Here is a 22,192-nt window from a genome sequence, read left to right as displayed (position 1 = left end):
CAGTGTGTAGCCCAGTGGTAATTCACTCTTACCCCAGCAAACCAGACTCGGCTTCCCAGGTGGCCTATAAGCCTTTCCTAGCCACCAGTGTATTGGCAGCACTGTCACAGCTGACCCCTCATCACACACACACCTTTGAACCAGGGCCTCTGACACCCCCCCACCCCCCTCCCGCACCAGAGGAAAGCGGTTCCCTTTCCCAGGAGCTACGCTGAGGAGTTACTCCTTTAATGGTTGGTGTTACAATAGATCACTTCCCAACAGGGGGTGCCATAGCACAGTAGCATGCTTAGATCTAGGGTGACATCTAGGAATGTAGAGAACTCTACTCTCTGGAAGTGCTTGATGGGAGAAGATGGGTCCAAGTGGATGAATGACTGAATGACACAGCCTGGGTGCTGCACTGCACTGGGTGAACTGCACAGGGTGCACTGGGTGCATTTCTGCTGATGACATGCAAGGCAGAGAAGAAGAGCTGGGTTGGTTCTGCAGCTCTGGCAGCAGTAAATGGAGCAAAACCTGGTGTCAGGGTTCCCTCCCCACTCTGAACTCTAGGGTACAGATGTGGGGACCTGCATGAAAGACCCCCTAAGCTTATCTCTACCAGCTTAGGTTAAAAACTTCCCCAAGGCACAAATTCTTCCCGTCCTTGGATCGGTATCACTGCCACCACCAAGTGAGTTAGAAAAAGATTTAGGAAAAGGACCACTTGGAGTTCCTGTTTCCCCAAAATGTCCCCCCAAGTTCCTTCACTCCCTTTCCTGGGAAGGCTTGAGCATAAACAAGGCGAGCACAGACCAGACCCTTGGGTTTTTAGGACAGATTCTTAAAAACCGAACTTTTATTATAAGGAGAAAAAGTAAAAGAAATGCCTCTGTAAAATCAGGATGGAAAATAATTGTATAGGGTAATAAGATTTAAAACACAGAGGATTCCCCTCTAGGCAAAACTTTTAAGTTATAAAAAAACAGGAAGAAACCTTCCTCTTAGCATAGGGAAAATTCACAAGCTAAAACAAAAGATACTCTAACGCATTTCCTTGCTATTACTTACAGTTTCTGTAATTTTGGAAGTATTGTTCAGTAGGAGCTGGATTACTTGCTTGATCTCTCTCTTTGTCTCCGGAGAGAACAACAAAAGCCCAAAACAAAAACCTTCCCCCTTAGAATTGAAAGTATCTTCTCCCCTTAATGGTCCTTTTGATCAGGTGCCAACCAGGTTAGCTGAGCTTCTTAACCCTTTACAGGTAAAGGAGGGATTTTATGCTGCCCTTTGCTGTATGTTTATGACACGTGGGTTTAAGCCTTGTTTTCACTAGTGGAGATTTGTCTATTTGTAACACATTTAGCTGACTTGTAGTTTTAATACATGTTGATCAAGGTAAACTCTAGGCTCCTCGCTAAGGTTAACTTGACCAGCTAATGTGTGAAACTACATGTACCTTGTCTGTGTTAGGATTTAAACACGTGTTAGCTAGCAATGTTGGTAATGCTCCTTTATTCCTAATGTGGACATGACCTTTGCCAGTAAAGCCAGTAGCCATGACTCTGAACACATGCAGGGCAGAGCTGCTGAGTGACCAGGGGCCCTTTGCACATAGTCACTTTTCACAACAGCCCCACTTTGGGTCACACCTTTGATATTCCTCATTCTCCATTTCTGCTCCACCCTGTTTTTAATGAGGTTCAGCAATCTTTCAGAGACAGTCTTCCCATTTATTTTAGGTGCTGCAAAGGGATCCTTGAACCTGGTGGCTTGTAGATGCACATCATAACCCTGTTCCCTGTACTTTCATTTAACACCTAATAGAAGACCAAGGCCTCTCTGCTGAGAGACTGAGGCTATTTTTAGGAATGGGAGGCCTGCCTGGCTTGTGTACTCTACATCGGACCTGCTTCTGGGTCTCAGACTTGATCTAAACCCAGCTTTGTTCCAGTGTAACTATTTCAGTTAGGAGGTAATATTTTACCAAAATAATTTAATCAGTACAACCCGCAGTGTGGATGCAGCTCTACCCCTTTCCGATCTGGGAACAAGCTGTACTGGTATTAGCATTTTTATACTATCGTAACTATATCCACAGTGGGGTATTTGCAGCATTTTAACACTACTGGTATAATTCAAGCAGAATGTTTGTGTGTAGACAGGGCTGAAAATTCTCTTTTCCTGGCTGACGTCTACAGCTGGACTTTATTGCAGTAAAACACAACTGCATTCTCCCTTTCAGGTTACCAGACACAGCTGAAGTACAAACACTTGGACGGCTCCTACAGCACATTTGGGCCACGTTATGGGCAATCAGGGAACACCTGGTAAGATTTCAGTGTTGCTGAATTCTTTCCCTCCTCTTGTTATAACCTGGAGCTTGCCCACTGTTAACAGGTGCTGATCATGAAGGTGTGGAGGAAAGGGGAGGAGCTCTAGAGCTGATGATGTGGGATAAGGCAACTATGAGAGGTGGTAGGGAAGGGAGATCTCCTTTAGTTCTTATGCTAGAGGCCTTTGATTTTGGATTAATAACCATTTACAGCCTCCTCATTCCCTGCTCAGCTCAGAGCAGCCTCGGGGCTGTTCTAACTTGCTCCAGTTGGTCACAATTCCTTGAGGACCATACATCAGCTAGGTGTATCCAGAACACTGCACACTCCAGCCACTCACTTTCTGTACCAGGGGCTATAGGGAGGATGGCATAAAAGTGCCAGCCAAAGATTCCCCTGCTGGGTGACTTGTTGGTAGTTTCAGCTCCCTTTATGTTACCTGAGTAAGGTGCAGGGATCAGAACAGGGCAGAGAATCCATCCCAAAGTCCAGACTGTGGATACTTGACCTTTCTTTAATTATGGGTTTGATCCTCAGCCAGAAAATTTGGCCACCACTGCCCTCAGGATAATGAAGAGGCTGGTAACTGAGGGTGGAGCCATCACAGCCCCTCAATGCTTAGTGAATGCCTTGCCGGGTGAACAAACAGGTTCTGCAGGCAGTGGCAGTGGGCAGCTCTGTAGGGGTTGCTCTTCCCTCTGCCACTACTGACTCTATTGCCCCAGTGTGGTGCTAGGGGGCGCTGTGCTGCAGGGAGCGGGGTGGGTGGCTCAGTAAGGGGCATTCTCCCTCTGAGTGCTGACCCCAGTCTGATGCTAGGGGGCGCTGTGCTGCTGTTTTTATCATAAGAAAGTGCAGAGCCAGCGTCCTGGCCATTCCTGGTCACTGAAGATTCTGAGGTCTGTTCTCCCAAGGGTTCTGGACAACCACCCCCTAAACCCACCCCTAAACTGTGCCCCAGCCATTTGAAACCAGCACAGGAAGCTGGCTCACTTCCTGTCCTAAAACGGGCAGTTTAGCTGTGCCCTGTCAGACGACTGCTGGGTCTTGCCGCCAGGCTCTGCTGCACGTCAGTAGGTGGCTGAGTGAGCTAATGGTTCCCTGACCGATGGCCACCAGCTCTCCGGCCCCTGCTGCTTCCCCTCAGGATGTCGATGCCCCAGGACCCCACCCCTCCAGCGAGCAGAGGGCATGGGAAGGAGCTCTCACTGCTGCCCACTCTCTGTCGCAGGCTGACGGCCTTCGTCCTCAAGTCCTTCGCGCAGGCCCGCTCTCACATCTTCATCGAGGAGAAGCACATCCAGGACGCCCTGGCCTGGCTTGCTGGCAAGCAGAAGGACAACGGCTGCTTCCGCAGCTCTGGGACACTCCTGAATAACGCCATAAAGGTGACGTATCTGCCCAGCCGGCTTCCCATGGGCCTCATGGGACCCATACAGGATTCCAGTGACACAGAGAGAGCGTGCAACTCCTCATGGGAACAGCTCAGCCACTGCCGCACATGGGGTTGGGGCAGATGGGATCTACTAAGGGAGGCAAGAGCAGGGGGTACAATACTATACATGGAGCGACCATGGGCAGGGGAAGGGAGAAGAGGAGCAGATACATGGAAGCTACCATAGTGTGGGAAGAACAGGGATGTAGAACACCCCTGGGAGGAGGGGCCAGTGGGCAGGGTTTCAGGGTTAATGTCTCTCTCTGTGGTTCCCTGCAGGGCGGGGTGGACGATGAGTTCACGCTCTCTGCCTACATCACCATCGCACTGCTGGAGATTCCTCTGCCCGTCACTGTACGTACCTGTAACCCCTCAAGCCAGACATAGGCTGCCAACTTGGGGGTCCCCAGCTCCCATCTTGAGAGAGAAGCCTTTAAAAAAGGGGGAAATCCAGTCAGAAAAGACTTTAAATTGAGGTCCAAATCTGGGATTGGATTTCCCTGCAGCTTCCCTTCCAGTCCAGGGCACTGGTTCTCTCTCATCTCTAATCCTTTTATATGATCTTTATTTAAAAACTTTTGAGTTGGTGTTTGCTTGATCCTCTCTTACAAGCCTACAGGTCCGAGTTTTACAGATATTTAACACTTGGGTAAATAACACTTAACCCCTTGGCAGTTGGCACCAGCCAAATGGGTCCCCATTGAGGGCTGATTTCTGTTCTCCTTCAGTTAGGTCTGCTCCACACCCAGAAGTCGCACTGCTAAAAGTTTTATCACCAGCGAGCAACCAAAAAGACTATATTGGTGCAGTGAGTTCACACTGACCACTTGTGCCAGTGTGTTGTGTTCACCTACTATCAGGCCAGATTGGCAAAAGTGTGGTGCATTGTGGATAGGCATCCCAGTGTCCTCTGTGCCGCTTTCAGTGGCACTGCCTTGTGGGGAAATTTTGCTGCGTAGCTTTTTCTGTGCTTATGGGAAATGTTCATTCAGCATGTGGGAAAAGGTAGCAAGTAGCAGGAATAGCTGTGGCTGTGGAGAATGTGCTGACTGTGTAAAAGCCAGGCGGGCTTCCCAACATTGGGACCCTTTGGTTCAAAAGAGCTGCCAGACCATCTCTGCTAAAGGCAATGTTGCACTGTGGGACTGCAGTGGGCGACTTCTCTCCTCCCTCAGCTCATGTCTCTCTCCCCATACAGCACTCTGTGGTCCGTAATGCTCTGTTCTGTCTGGAGACGGCTACAGAGCAGGGAGGAAACCACGTGTACACCAGGGCGCTGCTGGCCTATGCCTTCGCCCTGGCGGGGAAGGAGGAGAACCGCAGGGTACTGCTGGACTCGCTTGACAAGGAAGCTGTGAAAGAGGGTGAGAATTCCTGACAGGCCCTTCTCCTGCATCCTACTGGCCCTACATCCCCCATTTGTATGGTGACCATGTGTTGAGAATCATATACAGGTGATCAGAGGGGAAACCACAGCAGAGGAAAGTTAGGAGGGACCAGGACCAGGTGGGAGAATGTTATTTGACATGAAGAAACAAGATTGAGAGAGAGGCACCCAGGGCCGGCCCGCAACACATTTCTACTCACAGCATGTTGTATCCCTGCCCTTTTAAACTGGGTCATAGGTTGGATATGGAAGGGTGCAACCAATCTATTAGGTAAAATGTCAACATTCCCTTTGCATTTGCCGTTTTCCTTGTCCCTGCCTTCCCTCCATTTGCCCCCTTCCTCTACTCCGGAGCTTGTTAGCTTTTCCTCTGTTTGTTTCAGTCTGTTTTCCCCTTTTCTATACCGTGAAATAGCTGGTCTCTCCTTTCTTTTCCTCATGCTCTTTTCCTCCTTCCCCCAAGTCTCCAAATCTTTCTCCTGCCTCCCACACCAAAAGTTCTCACATACTCCCTACTTCCCAGCCCACAAAATCACAGGCATACTGTCCCGCTGCCTTGCACCCCCCAAATCTCTCTCCCCCCACACACACTGCAGCCTGCCCCAGGCACAAAGTAATGCACAAGCACGTGCAAGGTTGCCCCAGGATCCACTCACACACACAGGCTCCTTCTCCGCCACCCGAAAGCCATTCACACATACTCGCAAGCTGCCCACAATCCTAGTGCACATGGGACTTGTCATGCAGGGTCCCAGCACACGCACACTCCAAGTTCCCTTCCCCTCACAACAGACACTTGGGTTCTCTGTCCCCTGCCTTAGCCCCCACAAACACAGAGTCTCCCCCACAATTTTCTCCTCCCCCAGCACCACACTCATAGGCCTTATGCAGGTGAGGAAACTCACTGTGTTAGAAAATGCATTAGCTCATACACTGCTAAAGATGACTCAGTACCTAGTCTACACAGGGTCAGATGGGGTGAAAAACAGCAGCTGGTTGTGGCCAACCCAATCACATTAGCTGTCTGTGGCTCACCTGAGGGCACCCCATAGCTTAAGTTTACAAACAGCAAATGAATTTACAAGTCCAGCCATCCCTGTCTATGCTAGGTGCCAAGTCATGTTTACCAGTGTGCTGCTTAATGCATTTTCTTTTCTAACACAGAGCATTTCTCCAGGGTAGATGGAGCTTCAGGCCTTGTCTACGCACATGTCTTACTGCTGTATCTGTACTGGTATAGTTAAAGCGGTGTGACTCCCCCAGTGTGGACACAGTTATAGCAGTGTGAAGGTGTTTATACTGATAGAACTGTTCCTGTTGAGATCTATCCTGCTTTGAGCAGGGGGTTGGACTAGACGACCTCCTGAGGTCTCTTCCAACCCTAATTTTCTATGATTCTATCAGTATAAGTGAGCCGTAGCTCATGAAAGCTTATGCTCAAATAAATTGGTTAGTCTCTAAGGTGCCACAAGTACTCCTTTTCTTTTATCAGTATAAGTGTAACCCTTCTGCCCATCAGACTTGGCAGCAACAAGGGCCAGGTTCAATATCTAGAGGTTCCTTTTCAATAACACAATGCAAAACTGGCTCGAGCCCCCACCCAGTGACCTGGGACAATTACATACCACCCCCCTGGGCTCCTCTAAGAGGCAATACTTCCCCTCTCGCAAGCACAGAGTCTGAGTGTAGCAAAAGCCTTTTAATAAAGGAGGGAAACAATGCGGCATGAAACAGGATTCATAACAAACCATGAGCAAAAGACCCACCCCCAGGTAAGTTTTGGTAGTGTCCTTTTGGCAACCCAAAAGTCACCCCACTCACAGTTTCTGTCCTTAGTCACTGCAGCCCCCAGAGTTCAGAAGTTCATCTGCAGAGTTTACCTCCCAGCCTGGGTGGAAGGGAGGATAGGTATGGAGGAACCTTACATGCTCTGCTGCTTGGTTGATGGCCAATTGCCACACCTCTGTGGGGTTCTGTTGCAGTCTTCACAACCAGCCATCTGCTGACCAATATGTCTTTAGGCCCCCTTACATAACACAGCTCTCAGTGATTTTACTGTTGGTAGAGGATCCTCAGTGCTGGTGTACTCAGAACTACTAGCCCAAAGTAAGTCTAATGCTTAGACCTAGGTGTCATCAATTGCAGTATGTAACAAAACTCCTAATAGAGTCAAAATTAGCTCTGTTATTACACAGTGGAGAGAAAAATGGTCTTTGGGGCCCTTAAACAGGGCCTACACTGCTAGGCACAAATTCCTGTCCCCAATCTCTATCCATGTACTGGGCTTTGGAACCCATGTCCCTTGCCTAGCAAGTGCTCCTTAGTTGAGGGCTCATCCCTCCATCCTAAAATGCCAAGTACAGTTCTACTGTCCTTGATTTACATAACCAGGATAACAACACTTTATTATTTCTGCCCGAATTATAAAGAGACTGGGGATCCCACAGCAGCCAAAGTGACCATTTGGGCAAGCAGTCCATCATGCTAGGCGGGGTGGGTGTGCCCATGCAAATGAGATCAGCCCCTGAAGTCGTTTTCTACAGCTCACCACCAGATGTCAGGGTAGAGCTCATTCTGACTCTGCTTACAAAAGGAACCTTTATGCTGGTATAACCGTGCCCAGACTAGAGGTACTAGTAGAAAAGTCACAGCCCTAGCCAAAATAGTTGTCGTGGCACAGAATCTGGCCAGGTCTTAGAGGCGTCTTCTCTCCCTTCCACCCTCCTTGAATGTCTCTCCCTCCCTTTCCTGCCCTCCTCCCTAGGATCTCTCATCCAAGGTTTTTCTTTCCTTCTCCCCTGGTTTCTCCTTCCCTCTCCCTCTCCCCACTCCTTTGGGTCCAGGCCGTCTCTACCCTCCTCTCCCCCTTTGCCTCAGGAGGATTCCTGTTCCCCCCACCACCACCAACGGACTGTTGCCCATTTTGAGGAGGGAGTCTGTTGCAGGGGGAGGAAGCATCTCAGTGGCATCTAGCTTCCTCCACCCCCCGCAGGCTCTGCTGTCTACAGTAGCCCAGGAGTGGGCCAGCACTGAGAGCAGCTCAGGGGGCAGTAGGTGAGGCAGAGGATGGTTTGGTCCAAGGAGCATTACGTGGTGAGAAGCATCAAGGGGCACATTTTAGGATACTAGCAGATGCCTTACAGCTCCCCAGACAGAGGGGGCATCACCAGGGCACAGCGAGTTGGGGCTGAGTCCCCTTTCCCTAGGGCTAGTTCCTGGGGGACGGTTTGATGGTGGCTTTTTTTAAAAAAAAGGCGTTGAAATATTCATGTAAAGACAAAGGAAACTTTTAAAAAACATGAGTTGGGGCCAGGGCTGCCGGTGCCTGACTTTGCAGTGACACAGGTGTATCTGGGGGGTCCCCCGACACCTCAGTGCTGTGAGTGAGCATATCCTGAACCCCTGAATAAATGGTACCATTCCCACTGAGCAATAGCATAGCTCTGCCGGTGTCTTCGCTGGCTCCGCTCCACTCCTCACTCCAAGCGCTGCTCCTCGCTCTGGACACTCGTTCCCTGGGAGCGATGGCCCCTGGTCCGCACAGAGTGACATCTGCTCCCTACAGCAAGAGACAAACGAAGAGGAGAAGCCTGATGTTTGGACTGATCAAATGAAAAAAATACATCATTCCGGGGGGCCCCAAAAAAGGGTCCTGGTGTCCCAGGAAATCCCAGGAAGAACTGGGACTGTGCTGGTAAGAGAAGGATTTATGGGCTCTTCACGCCGCTGGAGTGGGGTGTGACCGTCACTGCTGTAACCCTTTGGCCTTGAGCGCCTGGGGCCACTTAGTGACCTCACATTTTTTGGATCAAAAAGCCCAATAAAGGCTGCTACTGTCCATTCCTGGGATGTCCCTTTATAAGATAAAGGGGATGTAGGCACAGAGGTGGCAGCCTGATTAGTTGCTGAGTGTTCATACCACAAGATTTGTATAAATGCACTAGACCAGCAAGTGAGGGACTATTTAATCCTTTCACGTCTCATACCAATATGCCAGACTAGCACGGGGGGCTCTGTTCTCCCACCCGCAGCAGCAGCAGGTCAATAACCCCCTTAGAAATGGCATGTACTAAGCATCTGTATTTCCTTCTCTCCCTTCTCCCATTGCAGATGGCTCCATTCACTGGCAGAGGCCCGGGAAGGAGCCGGAGGCAGATCTCCCCTTCTATCACCCCCGTGCTCCTTCTGCCGAGGTGGAGATGACGTCCTATGTGCTCCTCGCTTACCTCACCACGCGGCCGGCACCATCCCAAGGAGATGTGTCATTAGCAGCTCAAATTGTAAAGTGGATCAGCAAACAGCAGAATCCCAATGGGGGCTTCTCCTCCACCCAGGTGAGCTGTTCCCATCCCCAGCCTGAGACACCCAGGGCAGGAGGGAGAGGCAGACAGGAGAGGGCAGGAGACAGATAAGCTACCCGGGAGACGTGGGAGGCTGCCCTGAGGAGCGGGCAGTCCCCTCACTGTACAGTTTAGATCATGGGTTAGGCACAGCATGGAGCATAGTTACATCCGATCCCCACAGGTTCCGGCAGGCTAATGATGCTGGAGACTGGACAAATGATGCTCCTGTGTACGGAAAGCAGAAGATTCGCCCTGAGCACCTACGCGTGCAGTGCCATCCCCAGCACTGACCCCATCCAGCCAGGTCAATTCATCTTGAGAGCTGAGGCCTCTCCAGAGAAGCAGTAGCAGCCAGTCACTTCCGGACACACCCCGGGGGAAGCACCATCCTGAGTGACAACCAAACAGGAGGCGCCACTCCTGCTTTGAGCAGGTGCAGGCCATGCTGGTGCTTGGAGGCTGGGACCTCTCGGAGTGACCTCTCTGACCAGTCATTGGCCCCATGTTCCACCATTTCCCTGGTTGGCTTGATACCCACAGGGCTTTCTCATACTCCATTACTGAGCCTCCTGGCTGCCTCGCCATGGTCCTCTCTGAGCCATTTCACTTGGTCTGTCTGTCGTGAGCTGCCCCTTCAGGCAGGGTGTCTTCAGGGGAGAGTGGGTGATATCTTCCCCCAGCTCCTTTCAGTGGAGTATCAGAGATACCAGATCCCCAAGGTTCCCAGGTTAGACACCTGGCTGCTTTCAATGGGAGATAGGTGCCTAAATACCTTGGAGGATCTGAGCCCAAGGGAATAGGGAGCATGGCACGTGCTGGTGATGGGGAGAGAATGGGTGGAAATGGGAAAAGCCGACCTTTCTGTCTCCCTTCTCCACCTGAGCAGGGCATTAGTGTGTTGGAGGAGCTGGCGGGATGGGACTCCAGGCCCATGGAAACGGCTAACTTATCCCCTTGGGTGCCTGGGCCCATCTCTTGTCTGGCAGGACACAGTGGTGGCGCTCCAGGCCCTGTCCCTATACGGAGCATCTACCTATGCCAAGAGCGGAGGAGCGTCCACAGTGACCCTGCAGTCCACAGGGAATTTCCAGGCCCAGTTCCAGGTGGATCACACGAACCGTCTGCTGCTCCAGCGTATGGCACTGCCAGAGGTGCCAGGGGACTACAGCACAGGGGTGACAGGAGAAGGATGTGTCTATGTGCAGGTGAGGGCCTTGGGGCAGAGAGAGAGGGAGACGCTGCTGCTGCGGGGATCCTGTCTCATTCCCATGGAGATGGCACGGTGCGTGGGCTGGGGAGGGAGGGAGGGAAGGAAAAGAGAGGAAGAGATGGGGGAGAGGAGGAGAAAATAGGAAAGAGGTGTGAGGAGGAGAGAGAGTTGACAGAGAGAGTTGGGGAATGGGGAGAGAGAGAGAAAAGAGATAAAGAAAAGAATGAAACTGAGCAGAGGGAAGGAGACAGAGGAAATGGACAGATGGACAGACACAGAGAACTGTGTATTCTCTTCCAGACCAGCCTGAGGTACAATGTGCTCCCCAAGCCGGGTGAGGCGCCATTCGCGCTGGAGGTGCACACGGTCCCTGAGACGTGTGACAGCACCAGGGCTCAGAGGACCTTTGACATCGCCATAAGCATCAGGTAACTCCCCTCACAGGGCCAGGCCTTCCTGAGCAGCCTTAGGGCTGGGGACAAGTCACTCCAAGAGCTCCCAAAGGGGAGGGGAAACCCCAGAAAAGTAGATACAAATCAATATTTTTCCAAAAATTAAAAATGGATTTTTACATTAAATCATGGTATTTTCTTAATTGCAATTGCTCTTTTCAATGTCAATCAGATTTTGTACTTCTGTATTGCCAGCTCTCCCCCCGTAAATTGTTACAGTGATTGTTTTGTGCTTGTTACTCTAAGAGTATGTCTACACTACGAAATTAGGTCGAATTTATAGAAGTCGGTTTTTTAGAAATCGGTTTTATATATTCGAGTGTGTGTCCCCACAGAAAATGCTCTAAGTGCATTAACTCGGCGGAGTGCTTCCACAGTACCGTGGCTAGAGTCGACTTCCGGAGTGTTGCACTGTGGGTAGCTATCCCACAGTTCCCGCAGTCTCCGCTGCCCATTGGAATTCTGGGTTGAGATCCCAATGCCTGATGAGGCTAAAACATTGTCGCGGGTGGTTCTGGGTACATATCGTCAGGCCCCCACTCCCTCCCTCCCTCCGTGAAAGCAAGGGCAGACAATCGTTTCGTGCCTTTTTTCCTGAGTTACCTGTGCAGACGCCATGCCACGGCAAGCATGGAGCCCGCTCAGCTCACTGTCACCATATGTCTCCTGGGTGCTGGCAGACGTGGTACTGCATTGCTACACAGCAGCAGCAACCCATTGCCGTGTGGCAGCAGACAGTGCAATAGGACTGGTAGCTGTCATCGTCATGTCCGAGGTGCTCCTGGTTGCCTGTGTGAGGTCGATCAGGAGCGCCTGGGCAGACACGGGCGCAGGGACTAAATTTGGAGTGACTTGATCAAGTCATTCTCTTTAGTCCTGCAGTCAGTCCTATTGAACTATCTTATGGTGAGCAGGCAGGTGATACGGATTGCTAGCAGTCCTATTGCATCATCTTCTGCCGGGCAGGCAAGAGATGAGGATGGCTAGCAGTCCTATTGTACCATCTTCCGCCGAGCAGCCATGAGATGTGGATGGCATGCAGTCCTTCTGCACCGTCTGCTGCCAGCCAAAGATGTAAAAGATAGATGGAGTGGATCAAAACAAGAAATAGACCAGATTTGTTTTGTACTCATTTGCAAACCCCCCGCCCCCCGTCTAGGGGACTCATTCCTCTAGGTCACACTGCAGTCACTCACAGAGAAGGTGCAGCGAGGTAAATCTAGCCATGTTATCAATCAGAGGCCAGACTAACCTCCTTGTTCCAATAAGAACAATAACTTAGGTGCACCATTTCCTATTGGAACCCTCCGTGAAGTCCTGCCTGAAATACTGCTTGATGTAAAGACACCCCCTTTGTTGATTTTAGCTCCCTGTAAGCCAACCCTGTAAGCCGTGTCGTCAGTCGCCCCTCCCTGCGTCAGAGCAACGGCAAACAATCGTGCATCTGAGTTGAGAGTGCTGTCCAGAGCAGTCACAATGGAGCACTCTGGGATAGCTCCCGGAGGCCAATACCGTCGAATTGTGTCCACAGTACCCCAAATTCGACCCAGCAAGGCCGATTTAAGCGCTAATCCACTTGTCAGGGGTGGAGTAAGGAAATTGATTTTAAGAACCCTTTAAGTCGAAAAAAAGGGCTTCATCGAGTGGACGGGTGCAGGTTTACATTGATTTAACGCTGCTAAATTCGACCTAAAGTCCTAGTGTAGACCAGGGCTAAGAACTTCAGTAACATCCTTAGTATGGGAGAAACACAAACTCAGACACAAAACTGCCCGGCCAGTAGCCCTTTCTGTATCTGCAACCACCACTACCCTCCCATTGAGTGAACTGCCCCCAGTCACAGGAGCTGAATGCTTTGACCTGGCCATTATTCTTCAGCGGGATTTGCAGTCTGAGTTCAATCAGACTTGTGCTCCTAAATCAGTTTGGTGCTTTTACAAAGCCCACCCTTAGATGCCAAAATATGGGCTTAGGAGTGTATATAAAGAAGCTCACAGTTGCTTTGTATTGAAATAACTTCCCAGGGCTAACACTAAACCAGTTTGGATCTGAAGTGACAGAAATTCTATCCCAATAAAACCAATGTTTTTAATAATAATAATAATTAATACAGTTTTAGCCCCTGATGCTGCAAACATTTCTGCACATGCTCCAGTTTCCTCACCTGTGCCTCTGTTCATGTGACTGGAAGTAGGTACCTGCTAAAAAGTTTGTAGGAACAGCACCTTCACTTCCAACATTTTGGTTTTTGTGTGCAGAATTTTTGTAAAATTCAAATAGGATCCCCTAGCAGTAGCAGCATTTAGAAACACCAGCTTTATAAGTTAGTTCAGCACACACTGTAATCTAAAGTTTTAATTGCGCAAACCTTTACACTGATTTTTCAAAACCTGACTCACTTATAAATCAATTATATTTTTAAAAAATCAAGTTATTTAAATTGCTCCCTCTTCCTGCCCCCACCAATGATGGGCGTATTTTAACTAAACCCCTTATTGGATGGGAAGCCTTGTGCTTGAGGGACTTTCAGCAAACTTACATGCTCCAGGGCAGAACTGAGGGACATTGGCAGAGCTGTGTGGGGAAAACAGGACTGGAATAGCAGGGGGCTGCAGGGCAGCGATGAAAGGTAGTGGCAGGACAGGGGGCCAGTGAGGGTGTGAGGTGCTGCAGCTCAGGGTTGAGGTGCATCAGCTCTGTGCTGAGATGTATTAAACTTTGTTTCATTTCCCGCTTGGTCTCCCAGATACACAGGGAAACGCCCTGTCTCCAACATGGTCATCGTTGACGTTAAGATGCTCTCAGGATTCATCCCTGTGAAGACATCAGTGAGGAAGGTAACGGCCCATTCTGTGTATGGGCCACAGCCAAGGGTATCTGCCCCACACCCAAGTGGAATCCAGCTCCCCACAACCCCAACCAGTGGGCATCCAGGGCACTTTGCCTCCAACCCCACTTGAGGGGTATCTGGCCCTAGGTCAACTCCAAACCCCAACCCCTCATTTGCAGCCTGGCCACTCCCTAGTCCCTTCTCCAGCATCAGGCTCCCCCCCCCCTCGGCCCTTGTCTCCGTCTCTCTGACCCCATCTCTTCTTTCTGACCCTCCCCTGATCCCCCACTCCTTCCCCATCCTGTCCCATCCCCCTGAGCTCCCACTCAGTGATTCCCTGGTAAACTGTTACGCACAGGGGGAGCAGGCCCGGCTGGAGGCACCTCACACTCTCCCCTGGAGGGGGCAGTGTTCCTGTAAGGGGAAGTCAGGCTGGGCTTGCAGGGTGCTTGGGGGAGAGAGTGAGGAGCCTCCATCTCCCTGTGCCCCTCTCTGCTCCCCCAGCTCTAACACCCCCCCCCCCACACACACTGAAACTCCTGAGCCCACCCCAGGCCCTACATCTCCTCAGGGAGACCCAGATGGTGGGAGGTGCCCCTTCAGGGGCCCTGAGGTGAGATCTCACCATCTTAATGAAGCCTGTGAGAACAGGGAAGGCAGTGCTCACAGCCACAACCCTCCACTCTGGGCACAGGTCAGACACTGAGCTGATGCTGCACTTGATAGAGACTCAGGGTGACTTAGGGTTGCCAGATATTTCAAAATGACAAGCCCAAATGAGTCTCAAAACAAGCTGCAAATGCACCACTCCTTGAACAACCAACCATAAGCACTGAGGGTGTATTTCTCCTACCTTCCCCCACATAACATCCCCACACACACTCTGCGACACCCTCCACACTCTTAGCCAAACCGGATGATCCCCGGTGGCAGGTGGCCCAGTCGGGACCTGCCCACCATGGGGCTGACTCATTAGAAGAGCCGTGCACCCACCCATGGGGATGGACTGCCTGGTCAGGACATTGGCCCCAGGTCCAGCCATACAGCTGCCAGCATCTCTAAGCAAGAACCTCCTAACACAACCCCCTGTGCCCAGTCATTGTAGGAGGACTCTGGCATGGATAAGGGTGACTCCAAGTGCCAGTGAGGCACGGAGGGAGTCTGGTTTTTGCTGGCTGGGGTCCTGAGTCTTACCTGGAATATCAGAGTTCTGGGAGTCCAGGCTACTGCTCCTCTAAGTCCTCTCTGTCTGCTGAGCTGTCTCCCAATCCATCCTGGCTTTCTGCCATGGTCACAGTCTTCTTGTTGCCACTGGCCAGCCGCGGACAGGGTGCCACATGGTGGGCAGCATGGTGGATGGTGGCAGCATGGTCCCTGGGTCAGGTTTTGGAAATCAGATGCTCTCAATCTGAGGCACTTTACACCTCAGTCCACTAGGTGGGTAGGGCCACACGAGAGACTCCACTCATTCCTTTAATGCACCAGCATCCCATTCCTTAGGGCTCTGGGGTAGTTTGAAGAGGGGCCCAGTAACATCCTGCTTCTCTCCCTTGGCTGCTGGCAGCTGGAAGGACATCACCACATCCACCGCACAGAACTGAGCACCAACCACGTGCTGCTCTACATGGAGCAGGTAAGCGGCCACATGGGGCCAGGATGGGCCAAGGAGAGAGCCACCCACAACATACCCGCGATAGAGGCACTGAATGGAGGAAATCTCCCAGGCCAGGGCAAGGAAAGACAAACCCATGTATCCCCCGCCAGCTGCTGCTGCTCCTCAGTATTTCCCTTCAGCACTTTCTGCTCCCCCAACATACAGAGCCTACGGGTACCAGGGAGAGCGGCACGTACCCGGGGGTTAGGGGGCAGGGCTTCTCCCTCCTCCCCCAGGGCCTGATCCCTGCCAGGCCCTGCAGCCAAGGGGGGCAGATGCTGGACCTGCAAGATCATGGGGGGGGGGGGAGCAATGGGGGTACATGGGAGAGATGGGGAAGGAGTGGGTGAGGTGGCTCAGAGCGTCCTCCTGAGTCTTGTCTGTTTCCCCCCCACACCTCAGGTGAGCAATGTGACTCAGAGTTTCTCCTTCACGGTGGAGCAGGACTTCTCCGTGCAGAGCCTGAAGCCGGCGCTGGTGAAAGTCTATGATTACTACGAGACAGGTGTGTGTGGGGGCAGGGCTGGGGGGACGTTAGCCACCATGGGCCTGTCATAGGGAGGGGAGAGGCCACAGTCACAGCCACAGGGGGACCCGCTGGGCTCAGGGTTGTGTTTGGCCTCGTTCTCTTGATGATCCACCTCCCCACCCCTGGGCTGCCTCCTGAGGGTGGGGACAGGCCTGGGGCTGAGCTGAGAACCTCACGCCAGCGGTGCCTGCTCAGCGACTGCCCGTGCAGGTTCAAGGGCAAACCCCATTCCCTTCTCCTCCTGCTTCCAACCTGAACGGCCCTGCCGCCACCATCCCTGACACTGGTTTGCCCCACGCAGACAGCGTCCCCCTCTCATCTCTGGACACAACAGGCCCATCTCAGCAGTGTCTCCCCTCTCCCAGATGAGAATGTGGGACACACAGGGATTATGGGCGAGGGATCATATTCCACTGGCCTCATGCTCACACCATGAGCCCAGACCCCTCCCGCACTGTAGAGGGAAGGTGCCAACCCAGGGATCTGGGAGGGTCTTGGGTTCAGATCCTGCCCTGAGATCCCAGCTGACCTGGGGGAGGCACATTCGCTCCTCCGCTCCCAGCTAGGACATTGGGTGACAAAACCGCCGGGGTGCCGTTGGGCTCTGGTCGTGAGTCAGGCAAGGTGCAAACGGACATAGGGCACCTGGCACAGACCCTCTGGAGATGCCTGTTGCGCTGTACCTTGGGGTAACCGTTGCCTTCCTCCCATGGAGCCCAGCAAGGTTCCCCCAGTGCCCCTGGAGAGAGGGCTCCCTCCCCTCCTCCCTGAGATCTCTGGTGCGGTGCCAGCTCTCTGCCGCGGGCCTGGTGGAAGTGTGAGGAGTCCTGGTTGGGTCTCACACAGCCCTGGTCACATCTCCCTTCCCTTGTGCCTTCCAGATGAATTTGCCATCGCCGAGTACAGTGCCCCCTGCAGCAAAGGTAGCGTATGAAGAGCCATTTCCTCCCCTCGTCCTGCCCACAGCACCCCCAGATCTACTCCCCGCTGCGAGAGCTCAGCTCCAGGCAGTGCATCCCCCGTGCACTCGGAGCTGGTGGCTTTTTTCCCCTGCACAGGGGTTTGTTGCCTGCATTGATGGCGTCTTTGCTTATTCCGGGGGATAGATGCTCCATTCACCCCGCAGCCTCTGCCTCGTGAGCCCTATGGAAATTGGGCCATTGCAATGGTTTGTGAGAGGCTCTTCCTGGGGCAGGGCGAGGGCTCCAGCCCAATCAGAGCCAACAAGTCCCTGCCATCTCACTGGGCAGCTTGTTTCTGTGAAGCTTTCAGAGATGGGCTGTCTGGGCTCGGATCAAATAAGAACTTTAGGCCTCTCAGCCTGTCCTGTAAGCTCAGATTCTTTACCCCTCTCCCCAGCAGTTGGGTCTGAGCTTCCTGCTTCAGGCTAGGATCAGAGGAGCCAAAATATCTGTGACAGGGAGGATCAGAGAGTGAATGAAAGAACCAAAGCACAGGAAAGCGAGGCAGACAGAGGAAAGGAGGGTCTCCCAGCAGCAGGACTCAGCAGAAGCCTCCTTCTCCCAGCCCTTGTTCTGCAGGACTGAGAGGCCCAGGGAAGGATCTCAGCATCCAAGGGCTTCTCTGGACTTCATGCCCCTGGTGCTGATCCACAGGCAGGTGCTCAGTCCCAATACAGAGAGCTCCCTTCCCTCCCGTGGGCACTGATGGCTCTGGTGTAAATGGATTAACTCCATTCTGGGCCGGGTCCCATAGGAACAAAGGGTCAGGGAGAGGCCGTGCTCCCCAGATCAGCACCTCGCCGCTGTTCCCTCTAAGCTGTGCGCGTGTGCGCGCACCCACAGATCCTAAACCCCGCGCACATGGCGAAACACTGTGCGCACAAATTTGCACAGAAGAAATTTTTTGTGCACACGGCCTGTCAAAAATTAGAGGGAACATTGCACCTCGCTCCTAAAGCAAATGTCCGAGCTGAGCCTATGCATCCTGTGGCCCCAGGTCCATCCCTGCTCTGCAGTGTCAGACACGGCAGAGATGGTTCCAGACAGACCCTAGGCTGACACAGCCTGCGCTGGATCCTGTGCTGCAACTCCCCGGCGCTATGAGACGCTCCGTGTGGAGGCAGATGAGGCAAGGCCCTGTCCCTGGGAGGGAGAGATCAGGGCCACGGAATCTCCTGCCTGGGGCCCTGGCAGGGCTCTGCTCCCTGCGGCAGAGCAGTTGTGCCCAACCCTGGATGTGTGTTGCTGGCTCTGTGCCCAAGTCCAGGGGAGGCCTAGCCAATCTCTTTTCTAAACCCCTCCTGTTCCCGCTCCTTTCCCCCTCACAGTGGGAGCCGAGCAGAGCAATGTGTGAGGGATGGAGTCGTGTTCTGAGCCTCCTTCGTCCCACCCACTTAGCCTCTGCGCAGGCTGAGGTGGTTGGAGGTAGCAACAGAGAGAAAACAGCCGCAACAAGAGGGAAACAAACATTACAAATAAATGAATTCACCAACCTGACCAATGGCTCCTGGCCTCTCTGTTCCCAACCCCCTTATCCCTGCTCAGCCCCAGGACTTCTCAGGCCAACATGTGTCCCATCCAGCTAGGGCTCTGCCCTGCACAGCCAGCCAGGGGGAAAGGGTCTGTGGGAAAAGATCTGCTAAGCACCATTGTGTCCAGTAGCCCTCACCTTTTCCAGTTAGCGACTAGTGTGGGATTGTTCCTTACTTGTAAACATGAACTGTGGGACTGTAGATGTTCTCTGCCCGCTACGGGATGGAAACAGAAATACTCAGCTGTGTGCCAGGGCCTGATACGGCTAACATGTAACGGGGTCTCCTTTGGATGAAGTGGTCGAGGCCTGGGGGTTTGGAACACCAGCCTGTAAGTTCCATCCCTGCTGCTTCCATGAAGTGCCACCGGCCACAGCATGTAGCATTGTGACAAGTGGTTTGTCCTAGAATTGAAGGGCATGTTCCAGGGATTTATATAATACTAGTTGTAAGTGCCTCAGCTAATGGGACTTCTGACCCCCTTCCCTTTGGGAAACTACTCCACAGTCTGGGAGCCCCTTCACAGAAAAAGTTTCCTGAAATGCTCCCCTTTTCTTGGTTTCAGCCCATTTACACCTAATTTTATCTGTTCAAGTCCCCTAAATAATGTCGCCTCTTCTTTTGGTATTTACCCTTTTTAAATGCATGTAGTGAATTATTATGCCTTCTAGTTATTCATTATTTATCCAAACTATGCATATTTAATTCTTTCAAAGTCTCTTTGTAAATTACTTTATTCAGCCCTCTCTCAGCATGTCTGTCCTAGGAGTACTTGTGGCACCTTAGAGACTAACCAATTTATTTGAGCATGAGCTTTCGTGAGCCACAGCTCAAGTGAGCTGTGGCTCACGAAAGCTCATGCTCAAATAAATTGGTTAGTCTCTAAGGTGCCACAAGTACTCCTTTTCTTTTTGCGAATACAGACTAACACGGCTGTTCCTCTGAAACCTGTCCTAGGAGTGTTCTCTCTGAACAAAGAAAACCCTGCATCCGATTCTCTGGCTTTTCACCTTATTTCACGTGTCCTTGACTAGGTCTACTCCCCTCGCGCTGTAGTTATACTGACCTAACCTGCAGTGTAGACAGCTCTATGTTGACAAGGGAGCTTCTCCTGTTGACATAGCTAATGCCTCTTGGGGAGGTGGATTAACCACATGTCAGGAGAAGTTCTCTCTTTGGCATAGTACTGTCTTTACTGAAGTGCTACATTTGCACTGCTGCAGTGCTTTACATGAAGATAAGTGCTTTGTCTCCTGCTGTGATTCCCCATTATCACTCACTAACGGTCCCATCTGCACTTTGCTTTTAAAAAGACTTTGTCTATAAAATGAACTGGGTTTAAATGAGAGCTGAGAGAAAATGAGATGAACATTAGAAATAACATTTTTTGCAGAATAAAAAGTTGCAAAAAAACAATTGATTCAGAAATGACAAAATATTTTGTTTCAATCTTTTCTAGTGAAATGGAATGTTTCCATATTCTCAAAACAACACATTTTGTGCTTGGTTGTTGAACTGAATCTAAATGTCTAGCTTTGAATCAGTCCCCCTTTGAACTACATCTGCGTAAGGTGCATGGTGCCTCAAGAGATGCAATTTGGGTTGCATATGCCCCCATTCTCCCCACCCCAGGTCAGGCTTCCGGCAGGACTACATATCTCATAATGCATCTGCAGTCATATGACTCTAATGATGCATCACATGGCTCAGTAAGATGGTCACCATGATGCATTATGGAAGATATAATCGGTCAAGGGTTCTTGCCCCATAGGGAGAATGGGGGCATATGGAGCCTGAACAACAATTCCTATGAACCTCGATGCAGCCTTATCATAAATATAAAGGGAAGGGTAAACACCTTTAAAATCCCTCCTGGCTAGAGAAAAGACCCATTTCACCTGTAAAGGGTTAAGAAGCTAGGATAACCTCGCTGGCACCTGACCAAAATGACCAATGAGGAGACAAGATACTTTCAAAAGCTGGGGGGAGGGAGAAATAGAGCCTCTCTCTCTGTCTGTGTGATGCTTGTGCCGGGGACAGAACAGGAATAGAGTCTTAGAATTTAGTAAGTAATCTAGCTAGATTCTGATTTCTTTAAATGGCTGAGAAAATAAGCTGTGCTGAATAGAATGAATATTCCTATCTGTGTGTCTTTTTTGTAACTTAAGGTTTTGCCTAGAGGGATTCTCTATGTTTTGAATCTGATTACCATGTAAGGTATTTACCATCCTGATTTCACAGAGGTGATTCTTTTACTTTTTCTTCTATTAAAATTATTCGTTTAAGAATCTGAATGCTTTTTCATTGTTCTTAAGATCCAAGGGTTTGAGTCTGTACTCACCTATGCAAATTGGTGAGGATTTTTAATCAAACCTTCCCCAGGAAAGGGGGTGTAGGGTTTGGGAGGATTTTGGGGTGAAAGACGTTTCCAAATGGGCTCTTTCCCAGTTATATACCTGTTAGATGTTTGGTGGTGGCAGCGATAAAGTCCAAGGGCAAAGGGTAAAATAGTTTGTACCCAGGGGACGTTTTAGCCTAAGCTGGAAAAAGTAAGCTTAGGAGGTTTTCATGCAGGTCCCCACATCTGTACCCTAGAGTTCAGAGTGGGGAAGGAACCTTGACATGTTTTCTTTAGCAAGGGCCAGAGAGGTTCGGAGGGTGTTTTGTAGGTTGGCCCTCCGACATCCTCACAGACGCAGGAACTAATTTTCTGGCAGGAACTATGGAAAGCCTTTGGGAAGCTCATGGGGCAAATCACTTGGTTGCCACTCCTCCACCATGCCATTTGTTTGATGGTGGTAAGAAGTTTAATGGAACTTTGGGAGCCATGATACGTAAATTTGTAAAAGAGCACTCCAACGATTGGGAACTAGCGTTGCAGCAGTTGCTCTTTGCCTACAGAGCTGTACCACATCCTAGTTTACGGTTTTCACAAGGTTCCTTCCCCACTCTAAACTCTAGGGTACAGATGTGGGGACCTTCATGAAAAAACCCCTCAGCTTATTTTTACCAGCTTAGGTTAAAACTTCCCCAAGGTACAAACTATTTTACCTTTTGCTCTTGGACTTGATCGCTGCCACCACCAAACATCTAACAGGTATATAACTGGGAAAGAGCCCATTTGGAAATGTCTTTCGCCCCAAAATCCTCCCAAACCTTACACCCCCTTTCCTGGGGAAGGTTTGATAAAAATCCTCACCAATTTGCATAGGTGAACACAGACTCAAACCCTTGGATCTTAAGAACAATGAAAAAGCATTCAGATTCTTAAACGAATAATTTTAATAGAAGTAAAAGAATCACCTCTGTGAAATCAGGATGGTAAATACCTTACAGGGTAATCAGATTCAAAACATAGAGAATCCCTCTCGGCAAAACCTTAAGTTACAAAAAGACACAAAAACAGGAATCTACATCCCATTCAGTACAGCTTGTTTTCTCAACCATTTTAAAGAAATCATAATCTAACGCATATCTAGCTAGATTACTTACTAAGTTCTAAGACTCCATTCCTGTTCTGTCCCCGGCAAAAGCATCACA

General features: G+C 50.8%; 1 protein-coding gene across 2 annotated transcripts in view; it reads left to right on the top strand.

Annotated features, from left to right (window-relative positions):
- LOC125623248 (alpha-2-macroglobulin-like) overlaps positions 1–18,617 on the top strand; it is a 57,574-nt gene extending 38,957 nt beyond the window's left edge. For both annotated transcript variants that reach the window (XM_075120420.1, XM_075120417.1), the window contains exons 25-36: positions 2,228–2,312; positions 3,550–3,706; positions 4,033–4,107; positions 4,952–5,117; positions 9,251–9,474; positions 10,470–10,688; positions 10,994–11,121; positions 13,892–13,982; positions 15,540–15,608; positions 16,032–16,134; positions 17,040–17,081; positions 18,449–18,617. In XM_075120420.1, coding sequence (XP_074976521.1) covers positions 2,228–2,312; positions 3,550–3,706; positions 4,033–4,107; positions 4,952–5,117; positions 9,251–9,474; positions 10,470–10,688; positions 10,994–11,121; positions 13,892–13,982; positions 15,540–15,608; positions 16,032–16,134; positions 17,040–17,081; positions 18,449–18,474 — 1,385 coding nt within the window. In that variant the 3' untranslated portion in view covers positions 18,475–18,617. The remainder of the gene's footprint in view (positions 1–2,227; positions 2,313–3,549; positions 3,707–4,032; positions 4,108–4,951; positions 5,118–9,250; positions 9,475–10,469; positions 10,689–10,993; positions 11,122–13,891; positions 13,983–15,539; positions 15,609–16,031; positions 16,135–17,039; positions 17,082–18,448) is intronic.
- Positions 18,618–22,192: the final 3,575 nt, after the last annotated feature.

Source organism: Caretta caretta, chromosome 1, assembly GCF_965140235.1.
Source record: "Caretta caretta isolate rCarCar2 chromosome 1, rCarCar1.hap1, whole genome shotgun sequence".
Lineage (NCBI taxonomy): Eukaryota > Metazoa > Chordata > Testudines > Cheloniidae > Caretta > Caretta caretta.
This window is presented reverse-complemented; position numbering and strand designations above follow the sequence as displayed.